The sequence below is a fragment of the Hippocampus guttulatus genome, chromosome 5, assembly GCF_054856545.1.
Source record: "Hippocampus guttulatus isolate MCC_2025c chromosome 5, RoL_Hgut_1.0, whole genome shotgun sequence".
NCBI lineage: Eukaryota > Metazoa > Chordata > Actinopteri > Syngnathiformes > Syngnathidae > Hippocampus > Hippocampus guttulatus.
This window is the reverse complement of record NC_141265.1, coordinates 20,562,468-20,587,883: the sequence shown is the minus strand read 5'-3', so window position 1 is coordinate 20,587,883 and position 25,416 is coordinate 20,562,468. Positions and strand designations below refer to the sequence as shown.

General features: G+C 50.8%; 5 protein-coding genes across 10 annotated transcripts; 2 read left to right on the top strand and 3 right to left on the bottom strand.

Annotated features, from left to right (window-relative positions):
- The first annotated feature begins 6 nt into the window (after positions 1-6).
- Positions 7-4,461, top strand: cfap77 (cilia and flagella associated protein 77). Of its 2 annotated transcripts, none has more exons than XM_086111224.1 (7): positions 7-259; positions 2,762-2,823; positions 2,920-2,980; positions 3,206-3,446; positions 3,627-3,726; positions 3,809-3,913; positions 3,985-4,461. In XM_086111224.1, the coding sequence occupies exons 2-7, from the start codon at positions 2,776-2,778 to the stop codon at positions 4,051-4,053; spliced, it is 624 nt and encodes a 207-aa protein (XP_085967350.1). In that variant the 5' UTR covers positions 7-259; positions 2,762-2,775; the 3' UTR covers positions 4,054-4,461. The 2 variants fall into 2 exon arrangements, with proteins under 2 accessions (XP_085967350.1, XP_085967351.1); XM_086111225.1 differs by lacking the exon at positions 7-259 and adding an exon at positions 277-682.
- Positions 4,462-4,479: 18 nt separating this feature from the next.
- On the bottom strand, positions 4,480-10,056 carry ddx31 (DEAD (Asp-Glu-Ala-Asp) box polypeptide 31). 3 transcript variants are annotated; one of them, XM_086111219.1, is made up of 21 exons: positions 9,928-10,056; positions 8,923-8,997; positions 8,649-8,750; positions 8,464-8,561; positions 8,061-8,136; positions 7,944-7,987; positions 7,794-7,864; positions 7,617-7,726; positions 7,470-7,511; positions 7,328-7,392; positions 7,121-7,240; positions 6,746-6,852; positions 6,466-6,665; positions 6,253-6,387; positions 6,119-6,178; positions 5,989-6,039; positions 5,616-5,755; positions 5,460-5,544; positions 5,133-5,244; positions 4,862-5,066; positions 4,480-4,726 (listed from the first exon to the last, which is right to left on the bottom strand). In XM_086111219.1, the coding sequence occupies exons 1-21, from the start codon at positions 10,024-10,026 to the stop codon at positions 4,594-4,596; spliced, it is 2,130 nt and encodes a 709-aa protein (XP_085967345.1). In that variant the 5' UTR covers positions 10,027-10,056; the 3' UTR covers positions 4,480-4,593. The 3 variants fall into 3 exon arrangements, with proteins under 3 accessions (XP_085967345.1, XP_085967346.1, XP_085967348.1); XM_086111220.1 differs by having other exon boundaries at positions 8,464-8,558; XM_086111222.1 differs by having other exon boundaries at positions 8,923-8,992; positions 9,928-9,960.
- Positions 10,057-11,241: 1,185 nt separating this feature from the next.
- On the bottom strand, positions 11,242-15,663 carry olfm1a (olfactomedin 1a). Of its 2 annotated transcripts, none has more exons than XM_086112145.1 (6): positions 15,231-15,663; positions 14,700-14,882; positions 13,725-13,910; positions 13,325-13,544; positions 13,138-13,244; positions 11,242-12,754 (listed from the first exon to the last, which is right to left on the bottom strand). In XM_086112145.1, exons 1-6 carry the CDS (start codon positions 15,300-15,302, stop codon positions 12,092-12,094), a joined length of 1,431 nt encoding a protein of 476 aa, XP_085968271.1. In that variant the 5' UTR covers positions 15,303-15,663; the 3' UTR covers positions 11,242-12,091. The 2 variants fall into 2 exon arrangements, with proteins under 2 accessions (XP_085968271.1, XP_085968272.1); XM_086112146.1 differs by having other exon boundaries at positions 13,725-13,880; positions 15,231-15,662.
- A 196-nt stretch (positions 15,664-15,859) lies between these two features.
- On the bottom strand, positions 15,860-25,326 carry fnbp1a (formin binding protein 1a). Of its 2 annotated transcripts, none has more exons than XM_086111881.1 (18): positions 25,139-25,326; positions 23,617-23,732; positions 23,483-23,533; positions 23,241-23,388; positions 23,086-23,148; positions 22,735-22,830; positions 21,657-21,671; positions 21,437-21,565; positions 21,216-21,362; positions 20,950-21,126; positions 20,675-20,866; positions 20,137-20,151; positions 19,964-20,073; positions 19,455-19,587; positions 17,212-17,336; positions 16,809-16,948; positions 16,569-16,721; positions 15,860-16,457 (listed from the first exon to the last, which is right to left on the bottom strand). In XM_086111881.1, exons 1-18 carry the CDS (start codon positions 25,166-25,168, stop codon positions 16,429-16,431), a joined length of 1,869 nt encoding a protein of 622 aa, XP_085968007.1. In that variant the 5' UTR covers positions 25,169-25,326; the 3' UTR covers positions 15,860-16,428. The 2 variants fall into 2 exon arrangements, with proteins under 2 accessions (XP_085968007.1, XP_085968008.1); XM_086111882.1 differs by having other exon boundaries at positions 21,216-21,353.
- Positions 17,879-19,339, top strand: LOC147205444 (uncharacterized). The gene has a single exon (XM_086111883.1). It carries the CDS (start codon positions 17,879-17,881, stop codon positions 19,337-19,339), a length of 1,461 nt encoding a protein of 486 aa, XP_085968009.1.
- Positions 25,327-25,416: the final 90 nt, after the last annotated feature.

Below are 25,416 nucleotides of genomic sequence, written 5' to 3'. Positions count from 1 at the left end.
TTGGGATTATTTCTCAAACAAGTCTTCATCAATCACCAACCCAGTTGCTTTCAGCGAACAGCCAAGAACAAGATGCGAGTACAATATTCCATTCGTTCTCGGTCCGCGACTGATGACGTCTGACTAGATCACAATGGCCAAGTCGCCGAGTCGCACTCCTTGAACGCTCCATAGCAGTCGCGACGAAGACCCCGCGGGGTCGTGATCGCGGGGGTCCCCTACCCAAGCATCGCGGGAGTTCCTCGGACATGAACGCTAAGTAATCATCGGCTTTTTCTCCTAAGTGCCAACCTCGCTGATTTATCCTTCAACTTTATTTCACGCATCAATCAATTTACGGACGCTTAATGCTACCACGCCAGATAATAGTTCCAAATTGTAGCAGAATGAAGATACGGAAGCGTGTTCATAGCTGGATAGAACAGGAACGATCTCGCGAGATCCAAATAAACGTTTGTAACTGAAATAAAGCTGTGTTGTTTAAAATAGAGTTTTTTTAAAATGCCATCATTGAGTTTAATGTTATTTGATCAAGAACTCAGTGACGTGTGAAGCACACCAGAGGAAGTTGGCATGTTCTTTCTGTCGACCAGAGTTCCACTGAAAAAGAAACTGTTTGTCGTCCGGTAACCATAGCAACCAGGCGCCACACTACGCGAACGAGCTCGTGTCGAACGTCAAAGTGAGTTGATGCCGTCGTAATTCGTCATGAATGGTCAAAATGCGCCCAGTCAGGACTTCTCGTTTAATTGGGCAGCCACAGGTTCGCTTGTGAAATAGAAGACGACGCGTGTGACATTGTGCTGATTTGTTTCTTTTGGGGCGTCGCGGCTCCACTTCAATATTCTGGCAATGTCCTTGGAGCTACTAACAAATTCTGGAAAAAAATTCGTCCCAATTTATTCTTGATTGCATGACGTAATTGGAAAAATATGCAGTTTGGTTTCTTCAATAATGATAGGAGGAGGAAAAAAGTGTTTATTCCAATTGTAATAATTGTTCATGCGAAATTTCATCCATCCATTTTCCGAACCGCTTGATCCTCACTAGGGTCACGGGGGGTACTGGAGCCTATCCCATCCGTCTTCGGGTAGTAGGCGGGGGACACTCTGAACCGGTTGCCAGCCAATCACAGAGCCCACAGAGACGAACACCCATCCCTGCTCACACTCACACCTCGGGACAATTTTGAGTGTTCAATCAGCCTGCCATGCATGTTTTTGGAATGTGGGAGGAAACCGGAGTACCCGGAGAAAACCCACGCAGGCCAGGGGAGAACATGCAAACTCAACACAGGGAGGCCGGACCTTGAATTGAACCCGGTACCTCTGCACTGCGAAGTCAAGATGGCACCCGAGTAGGCAGCGGTCGGCAAGTGCTCTCATGGCCTTGCTTTTTTTGTTATTTTTGTGTTTGTTTTGTCACTTTGTGTTTGTTGTTACGTCGTGTGGACCTGATGTGGACTTTTTTCAGCATTTTTTTGGCCACGACATTCATCAAGGAGGAGACTCTGTGCTTGGTGGTTGCGCCTTCTCGGCAGCATGGGTATACCGGCACTGTTTTTGACTGGGAGGAATGTCGGCGCCATTTGACTGCCGTTGCTGGACAGTCCCGGGGCGCTTGTGTCTTGCGCCTGTAATGGGCAGCATTTTTCACAGCCCCGCTTTGTTCAGCGGAGAGATCGGTGCTGTTGAACGGTTTGTGTCTGGATGGATGTAAGTCTTGAGGAGCCGACGATGAGAAGAAAGGAGCGTTGGAACTGGGAGTCGCGGCTTGGAGTTTGAAGCGGATTACGTGGGACAGGAGAAGTGAACTAATCTCTTTTCGTCAATGGCCGCTAGAGCTTCGCGTTTGCTTTCAAAACTTAGCTTGGAGCAGACGTGTGCACATTTTCAGCATGACGTCTCTGATCCACTGGTGAAAGGACACTTTGATCCTCTCCTCTTTCATCTATAACTGCTTCAGACAACAAAGTGTATGCAGAAAAGTGGTGAAGATTGCACGACTGTCTGTGTCCTATGTGTTGTGTTGTGTTCTTTTTGTTATTTTGACTTCAAAATGGCGCCGCGAGAGTGGCTGCCTTTCCAGCAGCTCCTATATTTTTTTGTTCTACTTCTTCCTTTCATAACTTTGCTGCTGTGAATTGGGAATTTCTCCATTGCGAGACTAATAAAGGTTTTCTTATCTTAATCCACTGGAAAACTGGGCCACCGTGTCATGTTGTATTCCGTATTATTTTTTCTCAAAATCTCATTTTGCCTTAATGACTCCCATCATTTTGTAAAAGGTATCTTTCAATTAAGATTTTGTGTGCGACAACAAAATTCCTTTTTTTAAGCTGGACCAATGCCACCGGTACAAAAACGCAGTGTAAATCTTAAGAATTAAGGAAGTTATTACATTTCAAAGCTTTCAAAGTGGGACAAAATGTCCACAACTTTCTCCATTGTTACAATGCACTGGCTTGTGACTGAATGTGCCAAGCAATGTGCAGGTATTTCGTGACAAGTATGAGGAAAGAGAAGCATTTTGAGTCGAGATAAGCATTAGGAACAACTACGTGGGCCATCTCTGCAGTGCGGGGGCCCCGTCTGTATGTTTGACTACCGGAGACTCGCCCACCATCGATGGCAATCGATCGCTGGGTTATACCATTTGCTTGCGTGTTGGCGTGACGTCACAGATAGGGGACCAAAATAAAAGATGAAAATGCTTGTATTAAATTGGTCATTTTGAAAGGGTTTTTTTTTTCTTCTCACAGAAGATTGCCATAACATGACGTCTGCAGGGATGGGCGTGACCAGAGATTCATTGCCAATCAAGGTAAATACACGTTCATTGATGAGAAATATGGAACAACATTATCGATCGTTTCAACGCGTGCATGTTTGTGAGAGTGTGTTTTATGTACGTTTCAAGGGTCCACCTTCGACAGTGGGAGCCAGCAGTGGGTCGCATGCACAAGCGGGCGTGGCTGAAGGTAAAAATTCCTCGTGTTCACTGCTGGGCATGTTGTCAATTCGGCCTAGCAATAAATGCATTCACTTCTCAGCTGAATGCATTATATATCATTTGAACCTTTGTAGAGATAAAAAAAATCCTGAGTTTGTTCGACATGAAAAAAATCCTTGAGGCTAGAGGAAGGATTGTTTGCCATAAAACGTACCAAATATTTGCACTTGTGAACACATTTTTTTGTGTGTAGTGTTGTCCCGGTGGAGGGTCCAGATCCGACAGCAACCGCCACCCCCACGTCATCCCCCCGTCCCCAATTTTGTGACCTTGAACCAGGAAGCGGTGAAGTCTGGTCACGTGACGGTCAAACAGGTGAAGGAGTACAGAGCACAGGCAGGCGTGGTCAAGGCCAGCCCCGCCTCCAAAGCGCACAGGGGAAGAGCTCCACAACAGACACAAATCCCGGACATCACCTTTGGGGTCAAGTCAAGGTCGCGATACCGACTTAATTTTAAAAAAAAAATTTTTTGGGGATGATGTAGCAAACGGGGTGTCGCCAATGAGTGAACGATTCCGAACGCAGGCATCGTGTTGGGAATCGTTCACCGATTCCTGACTACCAAATTACAAAATGAGAAGTTTTGTAGAACTATGATGGTGGTGTTCCTCAGGGCACCAACTCCATTCTATGACGTTTTGTCTCACGAGTATGCTCGCCGCTGGATAGAGGACCAAATGAAAAGACGCAGCGAGCATGAACGCCGCCATGTGGTCAGTGCGCACCCCCCCCTCCACACACACACACACACACACACACACACAATGATGACACATGCTTTTTGTGTGTTTGCAGGCAAAGTGTGTGTCCTTTGCCCACACACGCACCTCTTTGCTGCGAACTCAAAATGCGCATCCTCACATAAACACACACACACACACATGTGGCCGCTACGCACAGGTAAAGCACTCATGCATACAGTGTGCACACACACATATACTGGTACTAAACGCAAATGTGTGTGTGTCCAGGTGGGCCCTGCTCTCGACACCTTCAGGAAGCGTCGCACAAACCCGCCAGTCAACAAGTCGGTCGGCTAGCGCGCCTCCAACGAAGCCATCAGGTCAACGAGTCAGCCACTGAACAAAGCAAGAAGTGATGACATCATGTGTATGACTGTAAGAAATAAAAGTTGAAGGGGGGGGAAAAAAAAAGCTTGACGAAAGACATGCGCCAAAACCAACCAATCTCCACGACCTAAAAACGTCACACATGACCTTTGACGTGTGCGCTCACGTCATTTGAATCAATCTCGTGCCCCGGAGAATGGAGCGGTCATCAATAGCTAATAAATGAATCAGGAATCAGACCACGGAGCTTTTCAGAGAACCTTCGCGCCAAGTACTGCCAGCACAACACAAGCAACTTTTCGAACCAGCAAAAATTTACCACTTGACGCTGCCTGAATTAAGTCCCTTTAGCTTAATGCTAACACAGAATGGAAAAGGCCATAGATGGGAAGCTCGTCACAACCAAGGCCACATGTTTAATAACTTCACGTTAAAACGTCGACAAAAAATGCGTCTTCATCAAAAGTGTGCGAAAAGTCTTGGTTTTCAGGTAACGTGAGTGCTGTGTGATTACTGAAGCTCCGCCCCCTCCTCCTCTCTCTTTTTCTTCTTGTTTTTCTTTGTGGTGAATTGGAAACCGGAGGAGAATTCGTAAGCGGCGGCGTTCTTTGCCTTGGCGTTCTGTTGCTGCTCCTGACGCAACCTGAGAAGGGAAGGCATATGTGAAGCATGAGCACATGCGTGTCTCGAACGTGTCGTGTACACGTTTGCGAAGTGTGTAGTCGTGTGCATGAGTTGGCGTTGCTCAATTGTGAGTTGTCTTGGCGTGTGCCCTCACTTATGGTGTGGATTTGCGGCGCTCTGGGTTCCGTGTGGGCCGCCCCCTCGTTTGATAGTCCGTCGGGGTCCGGCGGAAAGGTTCCGCGGCGCGTCCCTCAGGCCAAAGCTCTTGGCGGCGTGTCCCAGGTGGAGGGCGCGGATGTGGAACACGTGCTTGAGGTGGGCCGGGTAGCTGGCGTACGACCTCAGGTACGACCCCAACGCTGAGCGCAACGACATGGCATTGTGTCACGCGACGTGACGCCGGAGGGCGGGGACGGAGCTCTCACCTTTCTTGGCGTTTCGCAGCGACGTGGCGTCGGCGTGCACAAAGTTCTCAAAGTGTGTCTGCAGGACGGTGGCGCGCTCGCGCGCCTCCTGCTCCAGAGCGGCGCGACTCGCCTGCCATGCATCAATCAAACAAGTCCTGTCGTCACAAGTTGCAATCAAGTGGGCGGGACCTGGCGCTGATACTGAACTTCGACTAGCCCTTGTAGAGCGGGTGTGTACAAGCCAAGTTTAAAAATGGAATTGAAATACAATTTCCACAAAAAGTGCTGAGTGTGTATGCGCGTGTGAGAGGGAGCAAAAGAGAATGTGTCAGGTGCAATCAATACCTGGCTGTGGTACTTGCCCCGCCCCTTGTAGGTGTCATCCTTCATGAGATAAGCGAGGATGTCGGGCAGCTTCATCTCCGACAGGCTGCAAGCAGATTGCAGTGCTGAGCAGGTAAGCGCAGGAAGCAGACGGCAGGGGTGGGGTGAGGAGCTCACCCGATGTTGCCCTTGGCCAGTACGTCCACAAAGGCCGACTCGCCGGGCGCGAGGAAGAGCAGGCTGCTGCCCATCTGGCCTATCCGTGCTGTGCGTCCCGCGCGATGGATGTACTCCGCCACGCTGCACGGAGGAGTGTACTGCGCACACGTGTCAAGAGCGTGTCACAAAACCCGCTGTGTCTGAGTGTGCGAGAGAGAGGATGTGTTCAGGGTTGCAACGTGTATGCACGTGTGTGAGAGCGACAGAGGGACAATCTGTGTCGTGAATGTGGTTGTAACGTGGGTGCGTGCTCGTGTCAGTGAGTGGTTGTTACCCGGATATGCGTGTGCGTGTGGATGCGTGGAGGCAAGGGTGCATGTGTGCCCGTCACCTGTATTATCCAGGTGACCTGAGGTAAGTGTAGCCCTCGAGCGGCGACGTCCTGAAACAACAATAGTGTTTTGAGCATGCAAGCGCGCGCCCCAGCGGCCATGATGTGAAGTGCTTCCGGACAGACAGACCGTACACAGCAGAACTCCACTGGCAGAAGTCGAGAACGTGTGGAACACCTCCGAGCGCTCCTGGGCAATAAAACAAAGATCAGCTGAGCTGCGGAACTGACCTCCATCTGACCCGGACCCTGACCTGGCCTCACCTCCTGACACATGTTGCCGTGGAGACGCATGAAGACGAGGCCAGCCTTCCCATTAGCGGACAGTACGCCGCAGAAGAGGGAGTGCAAGAAGTCCACCTCTTCGCAACTCGACACAAACACCATCACCTTCTTGGCCTAACGCACGCACGCACAGTTATTACATATCTCACCGTCCTAGCACGCGCGCGCACACACACACACACACACACACACCTGGCAGGCGTGTAGGAGGAAAGTGGCGAGGCAAACGAGTCGGACTTTACTGGGCACGACGACCACAAAGTGATGGAGGCCCGTCGGCAGCGCGAAGCTTTCCGATTGATCGACGGGGGCGCTGGTGTTGGGGGAGGCGGGCTCACAAACCTGGATGCTGACTGGATCCTTCAAACAAATGTCTGCCAAACGTGTCACGCCTCGAACACAAACACACACACACACGTGATGTCATCGCTAGCATGTGCACACACCAAGTATCCGCTCGGCCGGTATTTACCGTGTGTGAGTGTTGCCGACAAGAGAACATTTTGTCGCTCTGGTCCGGTTGAGTTCAAAGAGTTTAAGATGACTGTCAGGTCCTTCTCGAAGCCCAAGTCCAAAGTCCTGCACGCGGGCACGCACACAAAATGCGAGAGCATTTCTCATTTGACCTGCTTGTCTGTACAAAGAATGTTAGGATGTGTGTGTGTGCACGCCTGTGTGAGTGTGTGCACGCCTGTGTGAGAGAATGGCTTTAAAGCGTGAGGTACATTATTGTGATGGCCGGTTATTGTGTGTGTGCCTTTGATAGCGGTTGTGTTTTGTTTTTGTTACGCTGTGCTCATGTAGTATTGTGTGTGTGTGCGTGTTATTATGCGTTTGTGGGCGGTACCGGTCGGCCTCGTCCAGAACGAGCCAGCGTACGCCGCTGAAGGCGATGCAGAGTGTGTGTTTGATGTGATCCACCAGACGTCCCGGAGTGGCCACCAGGATGTTAATGCCTTTGCGCAATCTAACAACACAACGCCAAAACTTGCACTTAGCAGGATTCATTTTTGCCCAAAACTCATTTGCTTCCTAGAAAGATTTGCGCCTCCACCTGGCCTTCTCAGACTTCTTCTTTTCTCCCCCCATTAGAACCCCAGGAACGATCCACGTGAATGGCTGCCGGCAGAACAGGATGGATGGTGAGCGCTTTCTGCCCTTTCACAAAAAGGGCGTCCGGCGGCAGCGGCATTTACCTTGAGAAGTTTCTGGAAGGTGACGAAGGTCTGCTGGGCCAGCTGGACAACAACAACACACCGGGAATAATCAGCAACATGCGCGCACCACCTATTGGCTTGCGCGGCGGTCACGTGACCTAGACGCATACAACAAGGTCCGCCAACCTCTCTGGTGGGGACGATGACGAGTGCCAGAGGACCGTCGGAGCGCTGGACTTTGCTTTGGAGACCCTGCAGGCTCTGCACCAGCGGGACAGCGTAACACAAAGTCTTACCTGCCGCGACGACAACACACATCAGCATGCACAAGGCGCACCCCCGCGCGCGATCACACGCACTTACCTGAGCCCGTCTGGGATCGGACGATGGCGTCTCTTCCCGACAGAAGCGCCGGGATGCTCTGCTTCTGAACGCTGAACGACAAGAACACGTCACTCACGGCCGTCCGCGCGCTTGTGTTTGAGTTTGTCACCTGCGCCGTATGCACGTTACCTGGTTAGCGTGGAAACATTGAGGACTTTGTTCAGCGTTGCCACCTGGTGGATAAAAAGAGCCTATCAGGACAAGGAGCTGGATAGGTGCATGCGTGAGCGCGTCTGCGCGTGTTACCAGGTGAGGGTGAAGTTTGAAGTCGGCGAAGGAGTCTGAGGTAAAAATCTTCTCTGTTAGCGGACAAACTTCGGCCCTTGGCGACAAGCAAGCAATAGGACATCAACAACCAATCAGGGGAAAAGCAACAAGCGAGGGCAGGAGGCTTGCGATTCATTTCGACAGCCAGTCTGGATTCAATATCGATTTGGATTTAATAGGCAGAGCAACTTGACAAATAACGATGCCGAGCTTTTTCTTGCAGTATTTGAACGGCGCCCTGCCCATTCAGCCTCCACGGGGCCTTACTTTGCAATTCCAAATTGAGTTCACTTGGGACAAAAGCTGACTTATGTCACTGACGCCACGATTGAAATGATCTGAGAGCGACTAACTGGCTGACCAAGGAGGCGCTGCACATCACCTGTGTACTTCCGGGATGTCCGGGTTGTGTTTGAACAGAGAGGAGGTCTTGATGGCCGGCTTGGCGTCCGTCTTGGCATCCGCCCTGCACCGCGTCTGCTGACGGGCATCAAACATTACGTGACAGGCAGGATGTAGAAGCGGTGGTCATGGCAAAAGGCACAGCAGTTGAATAAGGCGCCACACCTGCAGCTTTGCCGGAGGCGGAGCCTCTTGCAGCCTGGCCTGCTTGGCATGGCACCGCTGCTTGTTGGAGGGAGGCAATTTCCTCTTGGACGCTTTCACTTCCTGACGGGCAAACAATATTGGTTGGCAAGGTTACGTGCACTCACGTCCTGGTAATACGATAGGACGATGGTGACAATAGACGATCGTATTTAACACACTGCTTAATAATGACCATTGTCATGTTTGTAACTTTTGTGTGTGAGAGAGAGAGAGAGATCAAAGTAGCCCTCACCAAAAAAGTGGGAGATGAACAGGAAGTTGTGTTGATAAACAGCTGCTCATCCGATGACGACATCGTCGCACTGTCCTAAGAAAACAAGTCACACGATGAGCCTAATTGAAAAGTACTCAATCCTGAGTGGAGCCCACAGATCAGGGTTGTACTAAATGTGGGTGGAGCTAAAGGAAAATGTTTGACTATGTGAGAGATATGGTCAAAATTGCCATTTGGATGTCTCTCTGGGCAAAGAGCGCCTCCAATGTGTTCAGGGACACTGAAAATGGGGGAGTCAACATTGGTTCTGGGTCTCTAGGCTAGGCCATTGGGTTCAGTACGTATCCTCCACATAGATCTGAATAGGATGAGTGCAGTAACACAAGTCCCTCGAGTGCGACTCAAAGATTGGTGTGCATCATGCTGTCTGAACCATCAATAATGAAATGCAATAAAGGTGAGCCAAGAAAGAAAGAAATCGCTGTGAAATGTAAAAACCTAACATCTGAAAGTCACTGTACTGAGATAATAAACTTTGAATAGTCGAATTGCAAACGTTCTTTGAGAGGCTATCATGACTCCATACAGGAACGTAACACAGTCGGTGGAAACCGTGTTTTCAGCTAAAATGAATACATAAATAAAGAACAAAAGATATCAGTGGAGGAGGCAACGCAAGATGGCTGCCTTCTGGCTTCATCGGCTTATTAAAAACGGGGGGGGGGCATCTGAATATGTGGTCAAGAACCTTCAGGACACTTTAGACATGGACTAGCAAGCAAAGCTTTAAACGACGCATTGACGTGACTTCAAAAGTTGAACTTTATCTTCAGCAAGCATTTTAGACTTGTGCCACCTTGCGTGTACAGTGTGCCGTAAGAGTGTTGGTTTCACAACAGCTAATACAAGTAGCATCCTCGCGGCAGAGGGCAGCCACTGAATCAATAAGCCCGATCACGCCCACAAACATAAAACGACACTAAAATGATCGCGAACACGAGCATTAAAGACAAAAAAACTCACCGCCAAGCCCGGACAGCGAAGAAACACGTGAGACGTGGGAACACATTTGTCACGTGACCAAGCTTTGTCTTCTTCGGTGGTATTCGCGGCGGTTGACATGCCTTATGTTGCATTACCGTCACCTGTCGTTTCCTTTCACGCTTTATTCTTGTTCTCAAATTTTGTTGGGTACTGCTGCGCTCTCTCTCTCTCTCTCTCTCTCTCTCTCTCTCTCTCTCTCTCTCTCTCTCTCTCTCTCTCTCTCTCTCTCTCACACCTTTCACGACTGTACCATTTACTTCCCCGATGAAATGTCTTGGTGATCATGACAGGCGTACTGTTTCGCAAATAAGTCCAATTCTATTCAGTCTCCGCCTCCGGCGTATGCCTCCTCTGCTCACGTTTCTCACCCAACATTGGTGCATACACTGTTGTTGCTATTTTCCGGCTACGTCCTTCCATACGATTTGCTTCCTTTAGTCTTTGATTAGTTGAGGTTTTGTTTCCCCGTGGCTCGCTCGGCTCTTTTGTCGGGCTTTTCATGTGCGGGGATCCACATAAAGACGATTGCTTGACCCTCCCTAACTTGCTCGATCAACGTCTTGTGACTTGCTAGCACCGAGGCTGGGTCCGTGCACACCAGAGCATTCCCAATTCCACGCTCCTTTCATTTCACTCTGAAGCCGTGATTATTATTAAATTCAATTGCACAATTATCACGTGTCCGCCGCCAGCCAGCGTAATGTGCCGAAACGACGTTTCCTTGACGATTGGCGCCGCCTGGCCCGATCGGTTTCCTGACCGTTGCCATGGAAACAGCAGCTCCACATCGCCCTTTTCTTACAAAATCAACAACGTGGATTGTTACATTTTTCAGAACGCAGACGGGAGGGACCGGAGGAGCGTATTTGTCCATTCAAATTCATTGTCAAAATAATGGGGCTCAATCGGCCCCCAAATGTATGTGGATATCTCTACTTAGGTCCATCTAAACCTATTAAAACATCACAAAATGGTTAACCTTTCCATGACCTGAAGATGACTTAAAAGAACAAGAAAATGGCAGCCTAAGTGCCTTTTCTGCTGTCACATCTATTTTCTTTCATGTCACCAAGATGGCCAAAAACAACACATCCCGAGAGGCTTTTTGTAAAATGAATTTCTCATATATTAAATTAAAATCTGTAAGGGTTAGCTTGACTTAATTTTTCCCCAAAGTTCACCTCTATGAGGGACTCCCTTCACCACCTATCCAAAAATCAAGTGTCCTTTTAAGCCGGTTGACAAGTAATTGGCAACTGACAAGTAACTGTCAAGACGAATACAAAAAGAGGCCCATATTTAAATTTTTATTATTAATTAATTTCCTGCATTTTGCAGTAAGTCCACTGTGTGTATACGCGTGTTTACTTGTAAGTCTGTGTGTACGTGTCTAAATGTGCACTAGTGCATCAAACACCTGACCTTTGTCACGCGTGTGCATGTGTGTGAAGCGAGTTTGAGTGTGTGTACGTAAAGTTGACGTCACGTTCCACTTAGCAAAGGGACGATAGAAAATAGTATTGCTGCTAGCTGGCATGCTAACATGACCAAATCAGTCATGTGACCTCATGTGTTTACAAAAACTACAAAATGATGACATGACAAATGTTTATGGGGTATGACATCATGACGTCGCGTCTTATAAGGTGATGGTCTGATGAGCCAAGGTTATTCAAATTCTTGAAAAACATTAAATCAAGGACATGCTGAGGCTTGTCCCAGCTGATTTTGGCTGATGATGTAATATCATGATGTGTAATTATGTCATTGTATGATGTTGTAGTGTGCGACAAGATGCCGTGTTAAATAAAAACTAACCAAACATTCCAAAAAACGTTACAGCCTCAGTGGTGTCACGGCAATGTCAAAATGTCACAACGCCTTGCCGATGTCATGTCATGACGCAGTGATGACATCATCTTACAATGGCATGACATCACAAAGCGGGATGATGTCCTGGCATTGTAATGTAACGCCGCCATGTTGAAGCATCGCGATGATGTTATGCCGTAATGTCACAATGTCATTACGATGTCATGTCATGACGCCGCAACGATGCAACGTCCCAACGTCGTGGCCGTACCATAATGTAATGACAGGACAAGACGATTTGACGATGTCCTGATGAAGCCTCCTGACGCTGTCACTGTATGATGTGGTAAAGCGTGACATTGTAGAGGAGCTGTCGGCCGTTGTTCCAGGCATAGAGCGCCCTGTCGCGCGGGTTGTAGTCCAGCATGGAGATGTGGCCGTAGGTGTTGGCAAGGGGCACGTCGATGTACTCGTACGTGGACGAGTTGGTGGAGAAGGCGTAGTAGACCTTGGTGGCGCCCGAGTAGCCGTTGGTGACGTAGAGCGTGCCGCAGACCATGAAGGCCTCGCCGGCACTGCGTTTGGGGTGGTTGGTGGTCCAGCTGCGGAGCACACGGAGGCTTTCAGGGTCCAGCTGGCTCAGCACGATGTTGCCGGCGTTCTGATTGGTGGCATAGACGGCCCACAGACCACCCTCGTCCACCATCAGGTCGATGTCGGAGTGGCCACCCCACGAGTAGTGGTACATGTTGTTGTAGCCGGCAAAGTCCAGCTGGCGAGAGCGGCTGATGAGCGACGACTTCAGGTCGAATTTGATCAGCGTGTGACTCTGGAACTTGTTGAAGTACAGCGAGCCGTTCAGGACCACCTGGCCCGTCCCGGACCATGGGTGAGGCAGGCGGTGCGACGTGAAGTTGTCCGTTGTCATGAAGGCCGACAGCGACTCGTACTCACGGACGAAGCGGTTGTTGTGATAGCCGTCCATGTACCACACCTGAGACGCGCACACAAATGGCGGATCGCCTGCTTAGCTGCTCGCTGAGTACGCAAGGCTACCGTGTGTTAACATGCCAACATGGTCATGTGATACCCCAACACACACACACACATACACACACACACACACACACACACTCGTGTGCGACCATATGCATGACGATGATGAAATGCGAACTTGTTAACATGCTATTTGTCAACAGGCTAATATGACAATATGTCTAACTGACAATTAGCACGCTGCTCTGCTAACATGCTAGCATATCATTTGCTATTATGTGAGCTAACTCACTAAGAAGACCAAAACTGTCATTGTTATAAAGGGCCAAAAGAATTAAAAAAGTGTGCGTTAGTGACGCGCAACCGCTTCTCCCGACTTACTCTGTTGTCTCCGGCGGGCGCCAGTGGGTCCGTCATCCAGGAACCGAACCTGGACCCGGAGGTCTTAATGGTGACGGGCTCGGCTATTCTCGTTAGCTTCCCACAAGCTGGAAGGCAAACGGGAATGGGTAGCTGGTCAGAAGCGGGTAGGCAACCGCTACGCTAAGGGACCTAGCTGCTCGCTCACCAAGCCGCTGCATGCAGGCGCGGAGGCGGTCCTCCAGGCCAGCCACGCGAGCGTTCAGGTCCTGGTAGTCCACCGGGGCCACCCGGTCATGCAACTCGGCCAGCGTCGCCGTCACATTGGCTGCCTCCTCCTTAAAGCGTCGCACCAAGAGGGCGTCGGCCTTGTAGGCTTCCAACAGTGGGATGAGCGGACGCAGCTCCTCCATCTTGGCCTTCATGGCCTGAACCGAGACATGACTTGCTTTTGTCAAAGCCAAACAAGGTAAGGTATACTCATTTAGCATTGAGTAATATAATATCGTTGACGTTTCTTTGTAACTATGGCGCTCAGTAAAATAGCGTAAGGTCAACTAATGTTGCGTAAAGTGAGGTAACGTGCATGTGTTTGCAGGCGCGCTTACCTGGTAGTGCCTGGCCCTGCTGCTCTCATGCCCCGCCTCCACCTCTTTGAACTTGTTCTCCAGGCCTCTTAGCTCCACCTCCATCTTCTCCACCACGCCGATGTCCTGGCGGCTGCGCCGCTCCAATTCCTCGATGGAGCGGCTCATGTTCTGCACCTGCGACGTCAGCCCCGTGCAGTGGCGGTTCTGGGGGGGGGGGCAACGGGGGCCAGTGCCCCTGTAGCACCGATTCTGGCCCCCCCTGTGGCCCCCCCTCCGAGCGCAGATTACGCAGTCGTGCCGAGTCGCCGACGCGAAAGGTGGAACCAAAGTGCGTGATTTAACATTCTAGTCGGACCCTTTAGTGCGCTGCGCCACTTAAAAATGAGCGGGAAAATGAGAAGCAGTCCGCAGAGAAGGAAATTACCACGACACGAGTGCTATTTGCGTGTGTGTGTGTGTGCGTGTGCGCGCGCATGTGTGTGTGTGCGTGTGTGTGCACGTGTTTGTGTGCGTGTGTGTGCGTGCGTGTGTGTGTGTGTAACTTTTTTAGTCTCCCTTTTTATTTAAATTTTTATTTAACAGGATCAATATATAAGACATTGCCTTTTAAAATTAGGATAATTATATGCATGTAAAACATCTAGCTTCAGTGTATTTGCAACTTTTGTCCCCGGCAGGCTGGTACCATATCATCCCCTGGCTTGAATATTCTCAACAGATGGACACGGCGTATTGTTACGCTTGCAGACATTTTAGCCCTCCTAATACTGTTTTTTTCTCATCACTGTAATGTTATGACTACAATTTCAAAGTCTGAAGAAATAAAAAGTCAAATAAGATTTCGAATCTGTCTTTTTACCCCTGGGTTGAATGTGCCCCCCCCATTCAAAACCCCTGGCCCCAGCCCGGCCCCCTCAGTGAAATTGATCCAGAATCGCCACTGGCCCCGTGGTAACTTTGCTTTGGTGGAGCGCGTGCCTGTGTTTTTCTCACCTTGTCCAGCAGGTGTCGCACTTGCTTGCTGCGAGCGTCTCGGGAGCAGGCACCATTGAGGGGGGTGAGCACCGTGCACACGCAACCGCCTCCCGAGTCCTGGGCCGAGCTGAACACCTGCCAGCCGTCCCGCTCCTGACCCCCATCGGGACCCTCACGACCCTGGGGGGCCGCCGGACCCACCTGTGTGTGAAAGAGAAAAAAGAGGTTCACACTCCTAAAAATACACACATTCAGTGCACTGCAGATGGCAGATGAACACGATCGTGTTGTGTGTGCGTGTGTGAGAAAAAGCGGCACATTTCTAAAAATACACACATCAAGTGCACTAGAGGTAGGGCTGCCAAGAACGCTTTCACGATGCGCGTGTCTACGCATACTTATGTGAGACACATAAGTATTTTTAAGAAACGCGTGGCGGTGTGTGAGACCGATGTTTAGGGTGTGTTTCTGTTGATGTGAGAGAGAGGTACTGTATGTAGGAAGACGTGCGTGTGAGAAAAAGACGACGGGTGGACAGACGTGGCGTACCGGCGTGAAGGAGGCAGCGAGGAGAAGGATGAGCAGAAATGACTTGACCGCATTCTCTTCTTCGGACTCCATCCTGCCTTCTTGTCCTTTCTTCTTTTCTTCTTTCAGCTCCGTCGCCGCGGCCGGCCCACTCTCAACACGTCCTACACGCTGTGCGCGAATGTGCGTGTGATGATGTCATTCTGTGACAATTGGGGAGGAGTCACCATCCATCGTGCTGTGTTGTGCGTGTGTGTGTGTGTTCGTATCGCCTGCAGCAGTGACAACTCGTCTCCTCATCAAAAGCTTCCCACACACGCGCACAGGAAGGAGGCTGTCTCCACAGCAACCGCTGAGTGATCCTTCCAAAAGGATGCACACATTTAAGCCAATGGACGCAGACACACACACACACACACACACACGCACACACACACTCGCGCACACACATTGGCACGAATAATTGCAGACACATAAAGTTCAGTCCAATCAAGGAAGTGAATAAAGTGATGTGTGACACCTCATTGGTCCAATATAAATATTAGCATCGTTAGCAACTCGGTCATACTGTTGGATCTCAAAAATGACGTTATCGGTGCCAGGTGACCTCACTGAGCGCAAACTTTCACAATAAAAACAGTCACATGAAATTAGGCTTAGTCGAGGTCTTTTATTTTGAAATAGGGCACATACAGGAAGTGGCGTGTCAGAGTAAAAAAAAAAAAAGACGTTCACATCCAACACAACCACGACAACAATGAGGGAGGGGTGAGGTAAAATATTGAGGCGGGGCTTGCAGGGGAGTCCATAGTTAGACAGTCACATGACTGAGCTGTTCCTAATATTATGACTTCAAAACGGGGCATTTTATTTTGAAGGCTTTCTTTTAAGTTCCATCATCCTATATCCTTTTTTCAAAATAAAAGTACAACGTTAACATCAGAAGTAGCGCATTGTGTGGCCAAAGAGGAAGAATGCACGCACACGCGACTTTTGTTTGCTTTTGCTTTCCTTGACAGAACCCAGACCAGCAGGCATGCGTGTGTGTGTCTATGTGTACTCCAAAAGAGACAGATTGTGGCCTTCTACGGTTACCATGGAGACCCCCTTGACCATGGTGATGGTTACCAAGGCAACACAGCGAAGGTGTTAGATGAAGAGGATGACATCGCCATCTGGTGTCTTCAACAAACTCAATTCCTGTTTCCACACGTCGTCTTCACACCAGACGACTCGTCTGTACAAAGCCTACACACACACACACACACAAATTATCAAGATGCTCAAGAAGCTCTGGTGATAATTATTATGGTCTGGCATTAGTGTTGGCGGCTGTCATGATTGTTTTGGGGCATTGACCTTTGGCCTCTATTAAGACTTTGATGTAGGAGGTGGGCACGTATCCTTCTTCGTTTGGGTTCCTACGCACGCGTGTCCAGCCGTCACCTTTGTCCTCCTCCACCACACTCAGAAGTTCCCCCTCGCACATGGACAACGTGCCCTCGTTTTGGCCTGTGACATCATCACAGCATCAGCTGCATCATCATCATCATCATCATCATCATCAAGGTCACCATCGTCATAGTGGTCATGGGCTACCTCGGAACGGGTAAAGCGACTTGCAGGTTCCGATGCTGGGCAGCGGCTCATCGTCGTCAAAGTCATCGTCAAAGTCGGAGCTTCGGGATTTGGAGAAGTGGATCTCGGCGCCAGGATCTTCCGTGTAGCTGCCGTCGGGACTGCAAACATCACAAGCCGTCTCAAAACACGACCAAACAAAACGACAAGAGCGAGGAGAAGGAAGAAATACCAGCTGAGGACAATGAGAAGAACGCCAGGTAGAATGACAACGACAATGTTTTAGATTTGTTTAGTTTTAGCATTAGTTTTATGACACAAAAGAGGCCGTGCATGCAGATGGGAGAAGATAAAAGCCAACCAGAACAATACTTTTTTTTTTTTTGCACAAGAAAGAAAGAAAGAATGAGAAGTAGTTGACAACCTTTCTCTGCTGTCCGGACTTGTGGTGTTGATCTGTTTCAAAGTTCCCGGTGCGGACGGGTCAGTGCCAAAGTGGGAAGGCGGAGGACACGCGCTCACGCCCTGCTCAGCCTCCGCCAGCCACGCCTGAAACACACGCATGCGCATATTAAAAAAAAAAAAAAGAGACTGAACAACAAAACGGAAAAAGCGTCGACATCGTCATTTGAGCGACATCACAGACAGACGAGCTCATGCGCTTCACCGCGCAATGACATCTTCACAGTCACCATATCAGTGACCTCATCACAGTCCGCCGCATCATCAAAGATGGCCGCCTTTGTGGGAACATCGCAGGTGGTCGCAGGCGGCGACTCGAGAAATCTTCACGCCCTGACTGTTGCCGAGTACTGACTCAGGGAAATTGGCCGAAAATTTGAGCCCTGACTGATTTTCATATTTTATGACCGGCGACTGCTGACTCGGCAAATCTCATCCACGGCTTAACGCCCGCTCAGTAAATCTCCACAAAACTGGACTATCCATCAAATCTTCACAGGGTTTGACCACGCAGACTCAACAAATCTTCATAGGTTATCTATCCACCGGTGGCCAGCGCAGACTGATGAAATTGGCCAAAAGTTTGGCTATCGACGACTCCGCAGGTCTTCAGCAAATCGGACGCAGCCATGTCTAACTCGAACCAAAGCCCGGACTCGAGGAAGGAGGTGAACTGGAAGATCAGGAGGTTGGTCCAGAAGCAGGATGAGTTCAAAAAGCTGTGGCAGACCGACCGACTGAGCCACGACACTAAGGTGGAGGCTCTGGAGTCCCAGAACCGGGCGCTGCAGGAGAAACTGGATGCGGCCAGCAAGGACGAGGAGGAGCTGATGACCCAGGTGAGAGTCCATAAAGCGCAGATCTTCTCCCTGGAGCAGAGGAAGTGCCTCATACAATCGGAGGCCAAAGACCTAAAAGTGGTTCAGGGCCAGCTGGAGGGGAAGATCGACGAGCTGGAGGCGGCGCTGGTCACTTGGGAGAAGAACCTGGAAGCCCAGGCCCAGAAGCACAGTGAGCAACTGCAGAAGGTGGAAGACGAGTGGAAGGAGAAGATGCGCGAGAAGGACGAGGCCTTCGCCAAGCAGGCGGCCGCTCTTCAAGCTCAGATGGACAAGATGAGCAAGCAGGCCGAGGAGCTGGCCGAGGACAAACACAAACTGCAGGTGGCGCTGAGCGAGCGGCAGGAGGAGCTGGAGGCCCAGAAGGGCATCCGCGACAAACTGCAGTATGACCACGGCGTGGAGATGAGACTCATCCAAATGCAGAAGAACGCGCTCTCCAACAAGGTGACCGCTCTCACCAACACCACCGACGACCTGATGGAGAAGAAGGAAGCCCTCAAAAAGTCCGACGAGCAAAAGAGCAAAGAACTCAAGGCCAAGAATGCCGACATCAGCGACCTGCAGACGCACAAGGAGATCGTCAACGCGCAGCTTCAGCGCGAGGAGCGAGGGGCTGCCACCTTGAGGGAATCTCTCAGACACATGGAGACCGACATGGAGGCCCTGAGGGTCGAGTACACGATCGAGCAGGCCGCCCACAAGGTCACCAAGAAGGACCTGGCCCTGGCCAAGATGCAGGCCAACGACTTGGCCGAGAAGATCAAGTTCCACGAGGGCCGTGTCAAGGCCCACCAGGCCAGCGTCAAGAATCTGGAGTGCGTGCTCCTCACCAAGGACACGTACATACGCAGGTTCCGCGAGGACCTGGAGACCTCTATCTCGCTCATCAACAGGCCAAAGACCTTCACCAAGGCCATCACCAGCCTCAAGAGGAAGTACATCACGGGTGACCTGGACGTTTGCGTGGACACCATCGAGGAAAAGATCGCAAAGTTCTTGGAGTCCAACAAGTTGCAGTCGGACCACTTCGAGAAGACTACCCAGAGCCTGCGGCGCCAGCTGGAGCAGAAAGACACCGAGACCCAGAAGAGGCTCCAGAAACTGGACCGCTGCCGCGGAGAACTCATCAAGATCATCAACGAGCAGCGCCTGGAGATCGCCAAGGTCAAGGCGGAGCTTAACGACGTCACGCATCAGCTTCGGCAGATGGCTCCGCCCCTCGCTGCTGCCAGGACCAATCGACCTTGAACACCCCACACACCCCGTCCGTCACTCGGCACAACACACGCGCACACACACACACACACACACACGCACACACACACACACACAAGGCAGACAGCAGTAAAGTTGGGACGTTCACCTGGTTGTTTCTAAGCTCCTCCTCCAGCCTGTGTAGGCTCCGTCTTACTTCGTCCAATCGTGGCTCCAGAGCGGCGGTGTCCCCCAGGGTCGGGTTCTGATGGTACATTGCCTTCATCTTCACCAGTGCCTCCCTGGAAACAACAGCCGGCGAATGCTAAGCTAACAAGCCTTACAGAGACTTGTGATATCACCTGTGCCCGTGCTCTCAGATCTTCTGGCTAACGTCAATGCCAAGCTAACAAGCTGCACTGGTACTTCATCACCTTCTGGTTCAAGCTAAGCTCATGCTAACAAGTGGCAACTTGTGAAGCGGCAAGAGACATGCGTCACCTCTGCTCTCACTTGTGAAACTCCTGGCTAATGCTCAGCTTATGCTAAGCTATCAAACAGCACAAGGACTTGTGCAACTTGTACTTGCTTGATCTTCTGGCAAATGCTATGCGAACAAGTGGCCCAGGGCTTCGCATCACCCCTGCTTACAGCTAATGCTAAGCTAACGAGCATCACCTTTGCTCTCGCTCTCGCAGGATCTCTTGTCCGATGTGGTGAATTCGGTTCTGAAGTTTTTTCCGCCGTTGCTCGATGGGAAGGTGGCTGCAGTCCGCAGGGGCGGAGCCCTGAAACGACGGCATACATTGATGATATCAAAGCTTGGCACCTCTTACGCCTGTGCTACTTACCAGTTTGAGTGACAGCTGTCCAAATAGAAGCATTGAAGGGAGGATATTTGGAGTTAGGACTGCCTAAAAAACGTTTCATGAATGCATGGAGAGATAGTCACATGTTTCATGCTGTATGTAAATGACCTGTTTATTGATGCGAGTGGTATGTAATTGATATGCAAATGAGTAAACCATAGTCTTACTCCCTTGAGGCTGCACAATGCGGTTTCAGGAAGCAAAAAAAAATTGGATTCTGAAAAAAAAAATTCCCCTTCTGAAACTGTAAAATAATTTTTTTTCATTTCTAAAAACAACTGCCTTTTACTAATTTCTGAAAGCCTTGTCCTAAAAAAAACAAAAACCAGTCTCTCCCACCCCACTAAAAATGTCCATTTTAAAAACAAAAGTAGCTTTGGTTAAAATAAAAAAATAAAAACAATAAATGACTTATTTTTGATCCACTCTGTGAAGCAGTTCTCTGGTCTTCTCCTGACCTGCAAATGATACGCATGTGTGTTTGTAAAGCTATGCCATTGTGAAAATTTTTAATGAGTACTCCTCTCTTGAGGCTGCGCAGGCACTGCTTCCTGGTTCGGGAGCCGGAGGTCATGAGGTCATTGAAACGCTGCGCGATGGGGTCCCTGGCGGCTGGGGGAGGGGACTGCGGGCTGCCGGCCACGCCCCCCGGAGACGGCGAGGCGGGCGGCGGCGGCGGAGGCTGGTGAGGCGACGACAGCAGATTCAGCAACTGAGCGGACAAAGGTCGCAGGTCATGGAACTGGGGTGGCCGGGGGGGTTGCGCGCGGTGAGATGGGCCGGCGGGGCGCATACTTTATTTTTGCGGAGGAAAGGCCACAGCTTCCTGCCGTGCCTGCGCCCCTCCATGTGGTCGTCCAGGTAGCTGGACTCGGAGATGCTGCGCCTCATGGAGGCGGCGTGCTCCTCCAGGTCCACGTCGCCCGGTGGCTCGAAGCCCGACTTGTACGCGCGCACCACCGAGCGGGTGTCCTGAAAAGCCATCGGATCTCGTCCGCATCAACGGCATGACGTTGCCCGGTCAAACCGGGCGAGTGTTGCAAACGAAATGGGGCTCTCACCGTACGGGCCTGGATACTCTCAGCGGCCTCCATCATGGCGTCCAAACATCGCCTGACGACGGGAAGTGCTTTCTTTTCCGCCTCGGCCGACGAGCGCATGGCCGAGCCCACGCGCTCGATACGACGCTCCTCCATTTCCTGGATGCGCTGTCACACGCACGCACTTGGAGTGCTTGCAAGTGGTCGATGTGGACGAAAGCGGTGCCGAGCCGTGCTTTTACCTGGTATATGACGGGCACCATGGTGTGGTAGTGCTGGTGCTGGTCCTGGTTAAACTGAGTCAAAGTGCTCATATATTCCTTCTTGGACTCTTGGGCTGTTTGCTGTTTTTGCTGCGCCACCTGGCGGGCCTGAAAAGAACAACAAAGCCACACTCCGTACACGACAGCGCTCAGAGAACCCAAAAATCATGATCGGGACTTGAATCAAGGAAAATCTTACCTTAAACGAGCAGCGCTGACAGATACAAACACACACACACACACACACACACACAAAACAAAACAAAAGTTCACATTACTTGAATGTGGCCAAGAAAGAACCTTGTAAACCACAGGTGTCAAAGTCAAGGCCCAGGGGCCAGATCCGGCCCGCCACATCATTTTATGTCGCCCGCGAAAGCAAATCACGCGCGTCAACTTGCATGATCCTTGCTCAAAACTCGACCGAAATATCAAATTGTCATGTGTAATAAATAACGCAGAGATTTTTCCCCCTCTTTACACAAACTTGAACATTAATTGAATAAATTATGATAAGTCTGTCTGAAAGTGCTCTATAAATACAGTTGAGATGAGTTGAGTAAGTCGACTTGACGAATAATCCATTAAATTGTTGTTTGCAAGTCATAATGCAAAGAGACGATGAAACATTTTTTGTGGTTTCACGATCATAACGGCCCTCCGAGGGGAGACGCTACTCCAAAGTGGCCCTCGACAAAAAACGAGTTTGACACCCCTGTTGTAAACAATCTTCAAGAACGGTAACCAATGGTGATCAATACAAACTAACGGCGGCCAATAATCAAGAATAATAACCAATGGAAAACAAATGTCACCAATGGTACACAATGACAAGCAATGGCAAAAAAAATGGTCACCAATGATAAAAAAAAAACTTTTGCCGTCAACTCCCTCAATAGTGGACTCCAAATTCCATTGTGGCATTTTGCAAAATGTTTGCCATATTTTATTTCAGTAAGCCTTGTTGATTCAAGATTCCACACCGCTGGACACTTGAAAGTACTCTCCGCATCATTTGCATAGCAGCCGCTGCATCGGAATGAGCGCATTTGAAATTGTGCCACCAATGCTCCTCCCTCTCCTGGCCACTTGACGCAAAGACACTTTTCACTGATCCAAAATGTGCTTTTTGTTCGAGTTAGCTTGTGCATGATGTGGCAAATTCCTTGCGTCTTTTGACAAACGTGGCCAGCGAGGAGGACTGCGATTGTGACGAGCAAACAGCAATCATCGGCGAGAACCGGCAATGAGCAAAGCGTGTGGTGTTTCGGCGAGACCTTCTCAGCGTCCACGTTGTTGTCCACGTCCATCCTGTCGCACATGTGCTGCGCTCGCTCCGCCTCCTTGCTGTCGCGCTCAAAACGGCGTTTGGTCTGCAACGGCACACATGTCAGCAGTCAAAACGCGCCACGCAGACGCCGCGCGCTGGGAAAACACGCTGACGTTCACCGGCGAAATGTGATCGACGAATGCAATGCCCGTGATCATAGAAATGTGCTGCGGACGTCATTCAAAACGTGATTTTGACGTGATTAAGAGAACGCGAAGGACACGCTGGAAACGACGCGTTGTTGACGAGTGCGCGCGCGGGCGTCTCCGCGGACGTGCTTTGAGTCGATGCAACTCACAGACTCAAGTTGCTTCCAGGAATTTTCAATGTGCTGCTGGGCACGGCGGCCATCTTGGAAATGCTAGGGGGGGGGGGGGAGTCCACATTTGTGAGTCTTGTGCTTGTACGTGTGCGTGCGTGCGCTTGTGCGTGCGTGCGTGAGCGCCATCTGACCGACTTCCTCTCGGCCTTGAGCTCCTGCGTGAACCTGCTGAGGTCGGCGGCGACGTGCGAGCTGAGCTTGTCGGCCACTTCCTCTCTCTGCGCCGCCAACTCGGCCAGCTGCTGAAGGGTGGCGCCGAAAGCCGCGCACCACGTGTACCTGAAGGCAAGCCAAACGTGGCCGAGCTCACGCGTCTGTATCGGGATGTACGTGAAGAACGTTTTTGCAAAGAGTCCCCGAATGACTGACTCGCCTGTTGTCATCTTCTTTGCTCCTCTTGGGCAGGTACTTCTTCGACAGGCTCCTGCAAATGGCGAGCGTTATCGTGGGCTGTACATCGGGGGCGACGTCAGCGCCGAAGAGGGTGTGGCAAGTGCGATCGTTCACCTGATCTGTTTGGCGTACTGGAGTTCAATGTCGGCTCGTTCTTTGACAAATTTGGTGTACTTCTCCAGGAAGTCGATGCCCCAGCTGGTGTGTTTCTCCAGATTGTCAAACTGGTCCTGTCATAAACGCAGACACTGGTTAACGCCCACATCACCATTTTTCACTCCTCGCTTCCAAACGTTGCGCCACCGACGGGGGGAAAAAAGCCCGCCGAGACAAATGCCGACACGTGGCTGGACGCCACGGCAAAATGACCCCATGTGATCCAATTCGACGTGTGTTGCTAAGGTGGTGGTTTTGGTGGGCTTGGCAAAGTAGCAGCTGATTTTGCTGACAAACGGGGGACCTTAAAGATCACCTGAAAGGAAGCATGTTATCGGCTGATTCTCGAAATCGACGTTCCCCAACTGCGGATCGCGATTCAGTAAAACGACAGCCACGGAGCCACGCCTTGAGCGAGGAGTGATTTTCGATACATGAGCCATCTATTTTTTGCTTGGTTGTAGCTCAATGTGCCGCCATGGTTGGTCTTTTGGTTGTCGTGGCAGGCGCCTTTGCCTCTTCGAGTTCAGCATCGCTGTAAGCACTCAGCTCAAAAGGGGCGTGTCCTGGATACCGACCTTTTCTTGCGTGTTTGCGGGTCTGGAACGCATTAATGACATTTGCATCCCTTTCAATGGGGGAAGATGATTTGAGATACGAGTGCCTCAAGGCGCCAAGCAAATCAAACAACTAAGCACGAAGCCCATTGCAGTCATGGGAATTTTGAGCAGGGCTCGGGGGCGACCCCTTGCGGGCCACCACTTGCTGGCACGTTTGTTTCTGCGGGTGCACAATCACTGTTGTGAGAGAAAAAAGATTGGTCAAGCGCTTCCAATCAGTATCTCCAATCACTTGGTCCTGTCTCCCCAAATACCCCAAGCCGTGGCTGCGCACCCCCGACTACACCGCAGGGCTCATCAACTTGATTCATTAAGAAGACAAAACCTGGACCACAGGCTAGACCCGTCACCTCAGACTAGAACCCTTGCATGAGACACTAAACATCGCACCTTGACTTGAACCTCACACCCACTAGTCCAGAGCCCAAAAAAACCTGACACATGTTTGAAAAAGGACCTGCATCTAAGACTGGACCTGGGCCTGCACCTGACATGTAATTAGCTGTACCGGTTGACTTCAAGAATGACCCCTGACCTGAGACTTTACTAGTGCAAACACGTGGACAAGCAGGCAGAACCAGCGGTTTGTAGACCTGGTCTAAGTGCATAGATTCGGACTAGTACAGAGTACTGGACGATTTCTTCGACCTGTATTTTAGTTTGCAGTCGTGAATGTAAAGCCGAAAGAGTGACGTCATCCACCACATACCTCTCGATTTCAACGTGCTGACGCGCGTGCACGAGAGCGTGTTGCTATGGCACAACGGACGTGAGCCGCCGCCCGGCAGCTTGACACCTGCGCACGCACGAGCACGAACACGCGGCCGCAGGGGCCAGGAGGCGCCATTCGCGTTACGTACCCACAGTTCCGCGCCCCAGTTGACACTCATGTCGCCTCCTCTTCCTCCACCTCCTCTTCCTCTTCTTCTTCTCGCCGCTGCCGTGCGCGCTCACGGCCGCCGTGCGTCTGTTCGTACGTGCGCGTGCGCAGTGGCGAGAACCGTAGTAGCGGACGCGGTCACGCGCCCCGCCTTTGTTGTCTCCAAGGGGGAAGCCCAACTGCGCGTAACCGCGCGCGCGCCCGAGCATGCGCAGTAGCCGCTTCATTGTGCTGGAGGAGACGCGCGCGGGGGTCCAA